Source organism: Pogona vitticeps, chromosome 2 (assembly GCF_051106095.1).
Source record: "Pogona vitticeps strain Pit_001003342236 chromosome 2, PviZW2.1, whole genome shotgun sequence".
Taxonomy (NCBI): Eukaryota; Metazoa; Chordata; class Lepidosauria; order Squamata; family Agamidae; genus Pogona; species Pogona vitticeps.
The window spans coordinates 158768727-158782623 of NC_135784.1; the positions used below are offsets into that span (position 1 = coordinate 158768727).

The 13897-nt window shown below is 46.8% G+C and overlaps 1 protein-coding gene across 1 annotated transcript; it reads right to left on the reverse strand.

The window, feature by feature from the left end:
- Nucleotides 1–462: 462 nt before the first annotated feature.
- Nucleotides 463–13523, reverse strand: LOC110073670 (tubulin alpha-1C chain). The gene is made up of 4 exons (XM_072990970.2): nucleotides 13367–13523; nucleotides 4588–4810; nucleotides 2511–2659; nucleotides 463–1543 (listed from the first exon to the last, which is right to left on the reverse strand). Exons 1-4 carry the CDS (start codon nucleotides 13367–13369, stop codon nucleotides 569–571), a joined length of 1350 nt encoding a protein of 449 aa, XP_072847071.1. The 5' UTR covers nucleotides 13370–13523; the 3' UTR covers nucleotides 463–568.
- Between the last annotated feature and the right edge of the window lie 374 nt (nucleotides 13524–13897).

Below are 13897 nucleotides of genomic sequence, written 5' to 3' on the forward strand. Positions count from 1 at the left end.
AATGATAGAAGCTATATTCTAATACATGTGGCAGTGGGGATGAGGGGTGAATAAACACACACCAGATTCAGAGAATCTGGCTTGTTGAAAAACTTCTCCACAACATTGTTGGAAAAAAAAATCTTACAGCAAGCAGTAACCAGATTAAAAGCCCTGGGCTGGTGGATTCATGTGTTGGATGAGGAGGAGATACCCCTCCTTGTCACCATGGAACTACTGAAGGGCTGCAGATTTCTAGGTCATTGCCCCCGTGTGGTTCACTGGTTTGCAAATGCTGGTGTTGGCCTGACGCGCAACTATTCAAGCGCTGCCAAGTTAACAGGCCAGCGAGTCCCTTTCAGTCATCCAGCAAAGATGTTCTCAGCTGACCCCAGACCATAGCAGGTCCCTGGCCCGCAGCCTCTTTGCATAGCACAGAGAGACAGGGCAGAGCTTGTTCTGTAAAGAAAGGAACAAGACCGCTTTCAGCGGAAGACGACTTTTAATGAGCACTGACACAATGAACAGCGACAGGGATCCAGAAGGAGGCAGGAGTGTTTAGCCGAGAAAAAAAAAACCCCAGTACAAATTAGTATTCTTCCCCTTCATCCTCCCCGTCTGCACTGTCTGCCCCAACCTCTTCATAATCCTTCTCCAGGGCAGCCATGTCTTCCCGAGCCTCGGAGAACTCGCCCTCCTCCATCCCTTCCCCGACGTACCAGTGGACAAAGGCACGCTTGGCATACATCAGGTCAAACTTGTGGTCCAGGCGAGCCCAGGCCTCTGCAATGGCGGTGGTGTTGCTCAGCATACACACGGCACGCTGCACTTTGGCCAGGTCGCCTCCGGGGACCACCGTGGGGGGTTGGTAGTTGATGCCAACCTTGAAACCAGTGGGGCACCAGTCCACAAACTGGATGCTACGCTTGGTCTTGATGGTGGCAATAGCAGCATTGACATCTTTGGGAACGACATCCCCACGGTACAACAGGCAGCAGGCCATGTATTTACCGTGGCGAGGGTCACATTTCACCATCTGGTTGGCCGGCTCAAAGCAAGCGTTGGTGATCTCAGCGACAGTCAGCTGTTCATGGTAAGCTTTCTCAGCCGAGATGACGGGGGCGTAAGTGGCCAGAGGGAAATGGATACGGGGATAGGGCACCAAGTTGGTCTGGAACTCTGTCAGATCTACATTCAGGGCACCATCAAATCGCAGGGAAGCAGTGATGGAGGACACGATCTGGCTGATCAGGCGGTTGAGGTTGGTGTAAGTGGGGCGCTCAATGTCAAGGTTCCTGCGGCAAATGTCATAGATGGCCTCGTTGTCTACCATGAAGGCACAGTCGGAGTGCTCCAGAGTGGTGTGGGTGGTCAGGATGGAGTTGTAGGGCTCGACTACCGCGGTGGAGACTTGGGGGGCTGGGTAGATGGAGAACTCCAGCTTGGACTTCTTGCCATAGTCAACGGAGAGGCGCTCCATCAGCAAAGAAGTAAAACCAGAGCCGGTGCCACCTCCAAAGCTGTGGAAGACCAGAAAGCCCTGGAGACCTGTGCACTGGTCGGCCTGTTGGAATAAAGTAATAGATCCTTACTGCTAGGTTTTTTTTTTAAAAGATCCTGAGTGCTCTGGATTGATGAATTGCTTTTGCATGTTCACCTGAAAAGCTTTATTGGTGCCCTAACTGGGAGTCCATCAGAAGGCTGAAAGCCTCATATTTCAAGTTGATGCTACACATTCTGCATGGCAATAACCTGTAATGTGGGGACTAGAACAGAGAATGGGGATCTTGTGGCCCTCCAAATGATGTTACTTTCTAATCCCATCAGCATGACCAAACCTGGGACCAGCAAGAGTCTGGACATTTCCCACTTCTAGACTATTTGTTTTGTAGGTTTGCTGAGCAACCCTATTCAGCCCATATGCTTCGGGTCAATCTATGCTTGTCCACATTGCTCTTTTATATGAAAGTACTAGCATAGAGCATGTGGGGGGGGGAGTAGGGGGGGGGAGTTTATCCAATGTCTGCCACTTCTCCTTTCCCTAAAGGTAGTGGATGGGCTGGCAACTTTCTCCGTTCAGAAATTTGAACCTTCACTTCTCCTTGGCCTTAGTCAACATCACCAAGGGTAAGGGATTATAGGATCTGATGTCCAAAACAGAAGCATGCATCCCTTGTCTCTGAGAGGATGAGCCTGACTTTCAGGCAGTAAAAGAAAGAGACAGGTTCACACAAGTAATGCAAGCACTGGGGCAGGGAGGGGGTCTAGGAAAGGGTCTACAGCAGGATAAAGAAGCAAGAGAAAGGTGATCCAAGTAGCAGCTGCAGACCAATTTAATTGCCTGCTACTCTAGGTTACTCCACGACCCTCTTGAATACTTTTAATTTAGCATGGGCATCATGATGCCCTGAAACATTTTTCCCCTATGAAGACTGGAGTGTGCATGACAAGCACATTTATTTATTTTTTCCTCAAGCTGGAAAAACCATCCCACATTTCACCTCATCATATAGCCAGCATAAGTAACTCACCAGCTTCCTGATCCTGTCCAGGACCAAATCAATGATCTCTTTGCCAATGGTGTAGTGGCCCCTGGCATAGTTGTTAGCAGCATCCTCCTTGCCGGTGATGAGTTGTTCAGGGTGGAAGAGCTGGCGGTAGGTTCCAGTGCGCACTTCATCTACAGAGAATCAAGTAGGGGTGGCCATTAAGACTGTTTGGCATTGTGCGAAGGTGCAACCCCGATCAAACAAGTGTTGCTATCAGAAATTATTGGGTACATAAGACTGGAACTGTAAGTAGGGTGGATCAACTAGAGCAGTGGTCCCAAACCTTTTCTGAACTGCAGACTGGTTGGGGGGGGGGGGCAGGGTCCGTGTGTGTGTGTGTGGGCAGGGTACCCATGCATATGCACAGTGCACTCATACGCGCACAGGTGGGCTGGGCACCCATCCATGCATGTCGGGGGGGCATGCCTGCATGTGGGGTTGTACATGCAGATCTGACTCTGTGGCCTGGTCCTGCCAAGGCAACAGCCCGGTACCAGGCCACGGACTGGGTGTTGGAGACCCTGGAACTAGAGCATAAACTGTCCAAGTGTGGACAGTTTATGCAGAATTATGGAATTCTGCCATTCCTCCCTGGGCAGAACAAAACAAAAGGCAGGCTCATAATGGAATCAATATGGCTGTCATGTACTAAGACCCTGACGTCTCCCTCCTGACAGCCCCACTGGGCATCCAAATATAAACTTTCCTCCTTCAAGTACCATGTTTGTATTTTCCAACTTCTCTCTTGCTGCCATCAAGCTCTGTTTCACACACACGAGGCAAGCTCCTCCAGCATTCAAAATTGGCTGAGGGAAACTTTCTTTTGTTATCTGTATTCTAGGATTCAGCCTTAGATTTACAGAACTTGAGATCTGGAAGTGACCACAAAGGTCGCTGACAATTCAGCAACCAACCTCTGCTGAAGGAGAACATCCACAGCTAAAACATCCTAAAGATGCCCATACCAAACTTAATTTAAAAACTGGAGAGCCCACCAACTTCCAAGGCACTCCATCTCACCATCATAGTTCTGTCAGGAAGTTCTTTTTAATATATTACCCAAATCCCCTTCCTTACAATTTGAATCCATTACTTCAATGGTGCTGAAGAAAACAAACATGCTCCATTCCAAATATCTGAAGTCAGCTAATCTGTCACCCCTCTATCTTCTTTTCTCCAGCCTTGGCATTTAATACACTGTGTGACCAAATCTTATCACAAGTTAAAACCTTACCAAGGCATGTAACACAAAGGGCTTTGAAATTCTGCACGTCTCAGAATTTCCCAGCAACTTGGCTGGTCAGATTCTTGGAGCTGTGGAACAAATAAGCTAACTTTCCCAAGCTTCAGTACCACAAAGGTACTCACTTCATAGTTGTACCATGGACTTCTTTAACATAACACTGTATCTTCTAAACTGCACTCGTTTTCCAAGATGAGGTGGTTCCTACTACAGTGGTGCCTCGCATGGCGACCATAATCAGTGCAGCAAAAATCGCTGCAAAGCAATTTTGTCACTATGCGATATTAAAAAGCCCATAGGAATGCATTGAAACCCCTTCAATGCGTTCCTATGGGCTTCAGACTCAACTTTAAGTGAAAATCCTCCATATGGTGGCCATTTTTGCTGCCCAGTAAGCGAGGAATCCGTCCCAGAAAACAGCAGGCAGCCATTTTTTTTACCTGGCGGCTATTTTGGAACCGCTAATCAGCCAGTAAAAAATCATCGCTTTGCGATGATCGGTAAGCGAAACAGGGTACTGATCATCTCAAAGCAATTTTTCCCCATAGGGAACATCGCAAAGCAATCGCAAAAAGTTAATCACTATGCGATTTCGTTGTTAAACGGGGTGCCCATTAAGCGAGGCACCACTGTACTTCCATTTACTGTCTTGCCAACCAGAAATGCCAGGAATTCAAGAATAACTTTCAGTATGCAGAACATGTGCTTCACCACCAGCCTATAGCTCCACTTGTAGAACACACAGCTTTATTTTATATCCTGCCTTTCTCCCAGCTGTTTTCTGAAGATCCTAAATGGAAAGGCTTGCATGCTTACCAATCACAGTTGGCTCCAGGTCTATGAACACAGCCCTGGGGACGTGCTTGCCGGCTCCCGTCTCACTGAAAAAGGTGTTGAAGGAGTCGTCGCCTCCCCCGATGGTCTTGTCACTGGGCATCTGCCCATCGGGCTGGATACCATGTTCAAGGCAGTACAGCTCCCAGCAGGCATTGCCAATCTGGACACCGGCTTGGCCGACGTGGATGGAGATGCACTCACGCTGGAAAGAGAAGCCATTAGATAAAGTAACATTAGTTCCGCAGCTAGGAAGCTGCTGGTCCCAGAAAAAGACCCAGACAGTAGGACATGACTAGACATCTTAATGCAAAGGGGACCACGATATGGAAGTGGCTACAAAGGTCCCTGACATTCCAGGAGTGTTAAAACACAGCTGTGACGGAGACTCCTCACTCTCTCTGGGTGAGCTATTAAGCAGGCAGTGTGGTGCAGGCCAATCGTAACCGTTCAGCCACCAGTTCCTGGCAGACCTGGGGCCAGTCATTACAGCCGCTCCAGTTCTTACCACTGTGTCTGAAATGGCAGCTTAGGGCTTGCTTCCAGCATGGCATTTGGGAGTGAAAAGAGGCTTCTACAAGAGTTTTCAAAAATATCCACAGCACTAGTTCTGAGGAAAACATACAAATCCACATCCTGCTAACAACTAAGTAGGTAAGAAACTATATAGTTGAACTCAAAATTTGTAGAAAAGATGCCAAAGGCTCAGAAGTCAAAACGGAACTACTGCTCTCATTGGTTAGAAAGAATACTTTGGAAATACACCAATTTTTGAAAATGCTGCTGCTGCTAATAGTATTATAGCACCATAAAGGTTTTTTTTAACAAAGTAACAGACATTTTTTAGCCAACTTCATTAGCTCCATGAATTTTAACCAAGGCTGTAGGTATGTATCTATGAAATAGATTCTATCCCCTGACCATTTATTTTACAATACAGGGGTGGGTAGCAAGAAAATCTGCATATACTGCTTTTTGGAGATGGGCGGGTTGCTAGTTTGCAGTCCTTCAGGGAGGATTTCTGACTCTCAGTAGTTTAACAACAGAAGAAACAAAATTGCCCCCTTGCCCTGAATTATTCCAATCACATGAAGAGAGTTAGATAACTATATACAGATTTTTAAAAAGCAAAGCATGCTGGTTATGTATCACCTCATAGTGCTCAAAGCTCTCTCTGGGTGGTTTACAATTTAACTATTCAGGCTACTTAGTTAACTGACCTCAGAAAGATGGAAGGTTGTATCAACCTAGAGCCGTCTACCTGAGCTTGTCAAGATCAAACTCAGGTCCTGAAAAGAGTCTTCACTACAGTACTGCAGTTTAACCACTGCATAACAAGATTTTTAAAATGGGACATCCCTGGATTCCACTCAGTTGTGGCACTCAAAAGGAACTCTTGGCTTAGAAGGCTCAAATACATGTCATGTATACCAGGCTCTACTAGTGTAACTATTTCAAAACATCTCCCAACCCTACCCTCCCAGCAATAAATCACACAAGCCTGAGGCCTGTCCCACTTTTCCCATATTTGTCACAAGACATGTTTCTGACAGACTGAAATGCATGAAATCCTTTTTTAAAAATATATCTATCTAAACTCTTTATAAGTAGTTCTAGAACAGAAAAATGTGGTTACGTTTTATCCAGTTTTGAACTTAATACTTTCACAAAGTTTTCGTCTGTTGCTCACAGAACGGTAAAGTGGCTTGTAAAGAAGCTTATGAAGCTGGCAGCGTCCACAGAGGAAAAATGCTAGCTAAGACAAAGTCTCTGCTTTTTTTTTAATGAGACAACTAGTGTTTTTTTTCACTCTTCAAAAAAAAAAAATCCAGTCTTTTCCAGCTCCAGCTGACCATTCCACCTCCCCTATCTGGAGCCTAAACAGCAATCTAGTCACTGTGTAACACCCGCCAGCTGAGCTTATTCTGCTTTCGCCCTTCCAACTTTCAGCTTTCTTATCTCTCTCCCTTCCCTTAGAACAGCTTAGCAGGAGATGCTGGATAGATAAACAGCAGAGAGAACTGCAGTTTGGAAGGAGACGTGTAACTCCCATGAGGCCTCTGAATGGACGACAAACTAGTGGTCAGGCCAAGCTAAAGAAGCAAAGCAAGTATAGAGCCAGCCTTTCAGAAAACTCTACCTCCATTCTTCGCTAGACCAACAACGGCAACTAGAAGGTAAACCAAGACCTATGGGTAAAATGATGGGCAATTTATGGTAAATTGCCAAGGTTTCAGAGTTTTAATTATTTTAACAATGAAATTATGAAAAAGGCATTTCTACCCCAAATGAGGCTGCTAAGATGAAGGAATGGACTTGTGAGTGAAGACGTGGGGGCTCACTTCCAGAAATAAAAGCAACTTTCTGAGCCGAGAGAGAAAGAATGAGAATGAATGGTCATGGGTGCATGCGTAATGCTTTAGTTATAACTACATCTGGCCCATTCACCACTATTTTTTCTCTCTCCCTAATTCAGGTCCAGTTGGTAGATCGTAACATTCTAGCAGAACATAAATCAGGCCTTGAAATCCCTAAAATTTCCCCGTCCATACTCTACTTAACTGTGCATATACCTAGGAAGACTAGGGTATATATTTAAGGGAAAGGCATCCACTAATGATACCAGTGGAAAGTTTTCTGCAAACGTCGGTAGAAAAGATCTTCCGCAAAGCATTTGGCACTTTCTGTTGAATGCACGGATTCCAAGGCCAAACCAAGCTTATGCTGGGATCCTGCCTGGCTTGAACTGCAATTTCAGGCATGTTTTCCCTTGGGATTAATTCCAGAAGAATGCAGTGGACCTTACTCAAGTAAACATGAATAGGCTTGGGCAATCAGAAGCTGCTATTGTGCGAGACAAGACAGAGGGGCCAAGAGGGATTTGACTGGGGTAGCAATACTGTGTGAACATTAGGCAAGAGGCATGAACATTGTTACACAAAAACAGAGGCATTTGTTTATAAACCACAAAGCTGCAATGTCCTAGTCACACACTGGCTCCGGGAAAATTTATTCTCAGTAGCCCCAGATATGCAAAAGTTTCGGCCAGCAGCAGGTATGAAGAGGTTGTGTGTGTCTGTGTACACACACTAATACTGCAGATATCTTTAGCATCTGAAATAATTCAAGCCTACTTGAATAATGTTTTTGAAGAGTGACACAGCTGAGCAGGAGACCCAAGTCTGCTCCAATGAGAAAGCACTCTGCTGAGTTAAATCACACTTTGCTTGCTCACCCACCCATAGCAGAAATGAGGTTCACAAGATCACTGGCTCTCTAGATACAGTAGTCTGAATGTCAGCTCCCAAGAAGGCTCAAACAGTATAGCAAATCCCCACAATCCCTTATTCTGGGTCATGCTGGGTGAGGCTGATGAGAGCTGCAAGGATAAACATCTGGCAAGCCAAAGGGGTTCCCACCTCTGCACCAGAGGGCCTTGATCCTGGCAGGATGCAACAGAGCCACCCTTCCCAAGGGTGTGATGTCACAGCCACCCCCATCCCATTGTCTCCCAGATACTGTTACTCATTCCTCCTAATCAGTACTGGAAGGCTTGGGAGTGACTCAGAGCCAGCATGGACTCCCTGTCTGAGTCACTGGGCCTGCAGCAACACAGGATCCTGCCCGAAAGACAAAGAAACACAAAGAGGTGGTGGAGGCACCATCACCTCAGGGTACTCTCTGACTATCAGCAGCTGAACTCCACCCCCCCACCCCTATACTGGCAGTTTTGAAATACCATTGCTTCTACATTTTTATACACACACACACAAACACCTCCACAAGTTGGCAGTGTTCCCCAACCTGGAAGTCATAATGCCCAAGGGGAGGGGGGTGTCTCCAAGTGTTTTCTAGGGAGGCACAGCTCACCTTCTCTGTGTTGTCACCTTCCTTAAATAATTTCTTCCTTGACCTTTTGGAGCAGGATGTTAAAGTTGGCGTGTACAGGTATGCATGAGAAACAGGCCCTTTGGGGAAGAAAGAAGCCTCTGCTTTCTAAGAAGGGATGGCTTTATCCCATTAAAATGCCTTTTTATACAAACATGGTGCAGGATTGCAGGTTACTTGGCTATTATTAAAGGGGGGGCGTGACTCAAAAAAGGTTGAGAACTACTGGGCTAGGGTGATGTATACAAAGGGATTTTCTGGACATTTTAACCAAGATTGACTATCTCAGAATATCATTATCAGGCACGGCCGGAGCCCCACCCACAACACCTTCAACTATATGACAAGAGAAGCTGTGTGGAGTTGCTTATCTAATGAACAGGCAGCTATCAGAGAGAAAAGAGAAGGGCAGCAAGGGGGCAAAAGAACTCACATATAGCCCAGGGATGTGTAGTTGTATGCAATTAATTACTATCAAATGATGGGAACTGGAAATTTGTAAACTAGAAGAGCCGAAGGAGGAAAAGGAAGGCATTTTGAATTATCTCACCAGGTTTTTATATATTATATATAAAAGGACAGCTTCCTTGAACAAACTGTGGCCAAAGGCATCTGTAAGGACTCCTGGTCCCTTCCAGCAAGACTTGAAAGGCCTACTTCCATGAACAACTTCTCCAGCAACATTTCCCAATGGGGGCATTTCCTCCATGTTTTGAACTCCTATTCCCACCATCCCCAAGCATGCTTGCTGAGAACAACTACTCTTGTAATCCAAAACATGGCAGGTGGGGGGGTGGGGAGGGGTGGGGTGGGGGGTGAGGGCAGATTTGGCAAGGCTGCTCCATAAAAACCATGGGACTACAGCTGAGAGTTTCTGTAATTAGAGCATTTTAGTTTTCACCTTATCTCCCCTCTTCTATTCCAGGGATATCTATCTACATGTAAATGAGTACCTGTTCTAAAGCCAGCTATTTAGTAGTCCTAACAGGATTAGGCTTGTTTTAACCAACAGTAAGCAGCCAAGGCAATATTTGGCTATAGTTATGCAGAAGAAGGAGGTTACCCTAAACAGACTGTTTGCAGCAGCAGGCAATGAAGCACTACTATCCTTTGAATAGTGCAAAGGGCCAAGGGCCTCTATTCAACAGGGCTAAAGCATTAAGAACACTCTTGCATTCCATTTCAGAACTCAGAATTCTTTTCCAATAAAGAACAGAAGAGGTTCTAATAAAATAAGGTAAGCAACCTCCAGAGGACTGGATACATCTACCCTGGAACATGGAGGTATGCAATCACTCCTGGGCCCCACTCATCTCAAAATATTTTTCTTTAAAGCCCCCTCATGCCCTAGAGTAGCCAAGTATTTTTCCAAGAAAAGAATTATAATTTGGAGGGCAGAGGTGCTATGTTTAGGCCCTGGGAGCTACATGCAACTCACAGAACATACTCTCCCCGCTCCTGTTCTACAGTTAATTACTAATAATAGTTATGTGCCATCAAGTAAGTTCCAAATTAAAGCATCCGCCAAGGTTTTCTAGGTACAAAAGTATTCAGACATGGTTCACCAGCTCCTCCTTCAGGAAGCACTCGGGGACCATGAAGTTAGCCCAAGGCTGCATAGGCAGTAGGCACACAATCCCATTAGCCACATATGTTCCAGGCAATCTCAGCTGGGCATTCCCCCAGGGGGCACTGTGGGAGATTTGAATTCCCTGTCCCTGGTCTACAGCAAAGTGTTTTAACCCACTGAGGTTCCAGAGTCAACCAAGCTAGTGTTTCTCTCTAGGAGCTAGGTACGAAACATCTGATACTTCAGACACTGATGTACTACTACTGTCCCCATACAAGGCTGCTGGCTGAACTGACTAGAGGGCTGATAGTAACTGGAGCCCAACATCTGCAGGGCCAGCTTTTCCAGCCTTGCTTCAGCTGTGCATTAAAAATATCTATCTGGGACACCTTGCCAGAGCACTCCAGGTTTATCACCTCTGTGTGTTCTTCCCATTGTAGTCCGAGCAAAGACAAAGGCAAGACTCCACCCCACGTATGACTGGATCATTTTGGCAGGAGATGAAGGACAGCATCTTCCACCGTGGCTGTGAGGGAGCAGGAAAGACCATGGGGCTTGGCACGGCTCTAACTGACAGAGGGGGATGAGTGCCTGAGCCGTTCCCTACCATGTAAATTGCCTGGGCTGACTGGCCCATTCTACCTAATGCTAGGGCTGGCCCTGTCATGGGAAGGGAACTTTGATGAAGCACAGGATCCATGAACAAAACAAACATGTAGACGACCAGAGGCAGAAAGCCTCCTCTATGGTTTTCAAAGCATGACCATTGAAAAGTTCAGAAAAGCAAAGAAATCCTTGTCTTAAAGTGCCTAGAACATTCCATGCTGTAGTTTCACCAGCAAATCCTGCCTTTACCTTTCTATACAAAGTCTCATAGCTCCTCTATGGCTTTTTGCAGAACTTACAATCCTAGTGCTTGACCCCTGAATTCTGCATGTTCCCCCTTTAAAGGTGGGGGCATATTTTTTTTCCAAAAAATCTGTCATTCAAGTCAAGTTATTGAGCAATCGACCATTGCATTGCTGTTCAAATTGCAGCTTTGGTGTTTCCCGCCCGGCAGTCTTCTTGAGTTATGCAACACAGCAATTCTAACCTGTATACTTTCACAGCCCATCATTGGCTTGGGCTGGATATGTCACAAAAATCCTTTAAGAAATGTTGTGCTGCCCATCTGCAGGTGGCGTTACATCATGTCCCATAAAGCCCCTTTACAGATGCAAAGCCAGGTGGCAGGCAAGTCAGAACTTGCCCATTTCCATGATATTCTTCAACTCTGAAGATTACGAGGATTTCAGGAAGCCTTATAAAAGGGGAAGGGGGAATGCACCCAAAGCCACTTATGCAACCATTTTACAATGGACATTTGAAAGATGAGCCACTTTCTATCTTTTTAAAAAGCACCTGCGACAGCAGACCTGGGCAAAGTGTGGCCCGCGGGCTGCTCCTGTCCGGCCCACCCGTCGCCGCTGAGTCACATAACATCACTGTTTCATTTTATTTTTAAGTAAAGTTGGTTTGGCCCCCGAACACAGTTCAGATTTTTCATGTGGCCTCCTACAGAAATTCCCCACCCCTGTGCTACAGGGATGTTCTCCAGGAAAGGTGCACAGCAGGTCACCCTCAAAACCTGCGAGTTCATGAACATCTGCTTCTTCCATAAACTTCCCCTGGGTGTTCCAGAGCAGAAGTTTCCCCTTTACACAGCTCTCTTTGGAACACCTCCCCCCTCCCCATTTCCCTGAAAAATGACTCAGCAGTCACCGGAGGAGGGCGGCCAGCAAGATGATGCCATCAGGCTACCCTGCTGGATATAACTTGCTGCTCAAAGCAAGATAAAGTAACCTTGCTGGGGGGGGGTGTTCTCCTAGTCTACCTGTTTCCTTGAGTAAAGTGTTACCTTAGAATGCAGCCCGAAGGATTTGGGCCAAGGTCTTAAGTAAAAATCCACAGACCCATTTTCTAGAAAAGGTAAGGCGAGGCCAGCCCTCCTGTTAAGCGGAGCAAGGCAATTGTCTCGGGCAGCAGGTTTGGGGTGTCATGAAAAGGAAATTATTAACTATTGCATTTGCTGCTATTTTCTTTTTACAGACAGGGAAGGGGAAGAAGTACGTGTCAATTTCTGTGACATCATATATCTCTTATACAATCTCTTTCTGTATATATAACAAGTAAACGAAAGTAAATAAATTGCGGCATCTTAAAGACAAACAGATCATTTATTTAGAAAGTTATTTAGCTGGCTTTAGGTACTATCCTCCTTCACTTGGAGGATGACTGAGGGCACCCCTGTTTGCTCTACCACCCAAGGGAGCAAAGTGCCTCGGGTGGCTCCAGCACGAGGCACATGGTGCTCAGCTGAAAGCGCCCTTTTGCCATGCGGACTTCTTCTCAGCCAGCTCCTTAGCCTGACTCACGCCAGCCCCCACTTCTGGGGCACTTTCTACCAAGCCTCGCATATTTCCCGAAAGGACAGAGGGAGGGACCGGACCAAGCAACTCTGCCTGCCTGCACAGGCTACATTTCTAGCACATGGGTAGCAAGAACGTGGCGCAGTGAAGTTTCGAGATGCAGGTCCTCGGGCTCTACTGATTCTCCAGCAAGAGGGAACTGGGATTGGTCTAGGCATCCTGTTGCATAAAGTTTCAAACTGCCGCCCTAATACCCCACCTCGTGATGCGCGAAACGTCCGAGATGAGCTTTCCCAAGCTTTGTGCATCGAAGCAGACACGTGTCCTATCAAAGAGCCAGAGGACCTCACGCGGGTGCCCACAGCGCTCTAGGCGGAAATACTTTCTTTTTTTTTTGATAAATTCAGTGCCGGGAGGCGCTCCCTCGCGAGAGCTCGGATTCAGAGAAAAGGCTCCCGCCAGCCAGAAAGGAGGGGGACACCGCTTAATTCCCTCCCCTCCCCATTCACAAGTTCCCTTACCTATTGCTCTTTAACCCCCCACGGGGTCGCTTTACTCCCACAGCAGAAAGGGCCAGACACCTTCTGCTAGATACAGTCGTATATTTTGCCAAGTCTACACTCTCATTCATGGTGATCGGAGTTTGAAAAAGTTACTTTTACACACTAGACTTCCCGGAATGTCCCCATCTGATGCCGCCTGAAAGTTTCTGGAAACTCCAGCCTAAAAAAAAACTAACTCGCCCAAGTTTTATCTCTGACGTAGATAGGCATGCCTTCCTGCTTTTAACACAGGAAATCCATGATGTTTTCTCCTTAAATGGAAAGCCAGACTAGGAAAAAAAAAAGTGAAATCCCCCCCCCCAAAAAATCCTGAAAATATTTCGTATACTTACCATGGCTTCTGGCAAACAGGCTAGGAACCGAAAGTCTTTGTCACTAGTCGACTCGTTAAGGAAGCCGCTAGTGAGCAAAAAGATACTTTCTAACTCACCCCGGCCTTGGGCGGGACCTTTTATAGTAGGGGAGGGGCGTGACCCAAAAATGTGGGCGGAACTCTGCGGCTGAAGTTGAAAGCGACGGGGGCGGGCTTCTTTTTAGTCTCCGCCCCTTCGCCCCCTGATTGGCAGGTTCGAATTGTGGAGGCCGTGACGAGCGGGAAGGAGGCGGTGGGTAGAAGAAGCCCGAGGGGACGTTTAGAGCCAGCCTCGGGTAGAGGGATCCCTCGAGTTACTTGGAGGAAGGACATTCTTCCCACCTAGGAAGGAACCTTGCATCTGGCATTAAAATAAAGGTGTGCCGAGGTCAGCGTCTCACACCCACCCACCCCCGAAGCAGACTTTACGCCCTCCCTCCTTTGCCTTGTCTCTGCTGGTGATGGTGGAGCGGCCGGAGGAGGAGGTGGGCAAGGAGGAGATGGAGATCAG

What these genes read in the sequence shown, in the direction of transcription:
- LOC110073670 (XM_072990970.2), bottom strand. An exon ending in CCTGGAGCCAACTGTGATTG is followed by an intron (nt 2,660 to 4,587) that starts GTAAGCATGCAA and finishes GATTCTCTGTAG; the next exon opens with ATGAAGTGCGCACTGGAACC. An exon ending in TGGACAGGATCAGGAAGCTG is followed by an intron (nt 1,544 to 2,510) that starts GTGAGTTACTTA and finishes TTATTCCAACAG; the next exon opens with GCCGACCAGTGCACAGGTCT.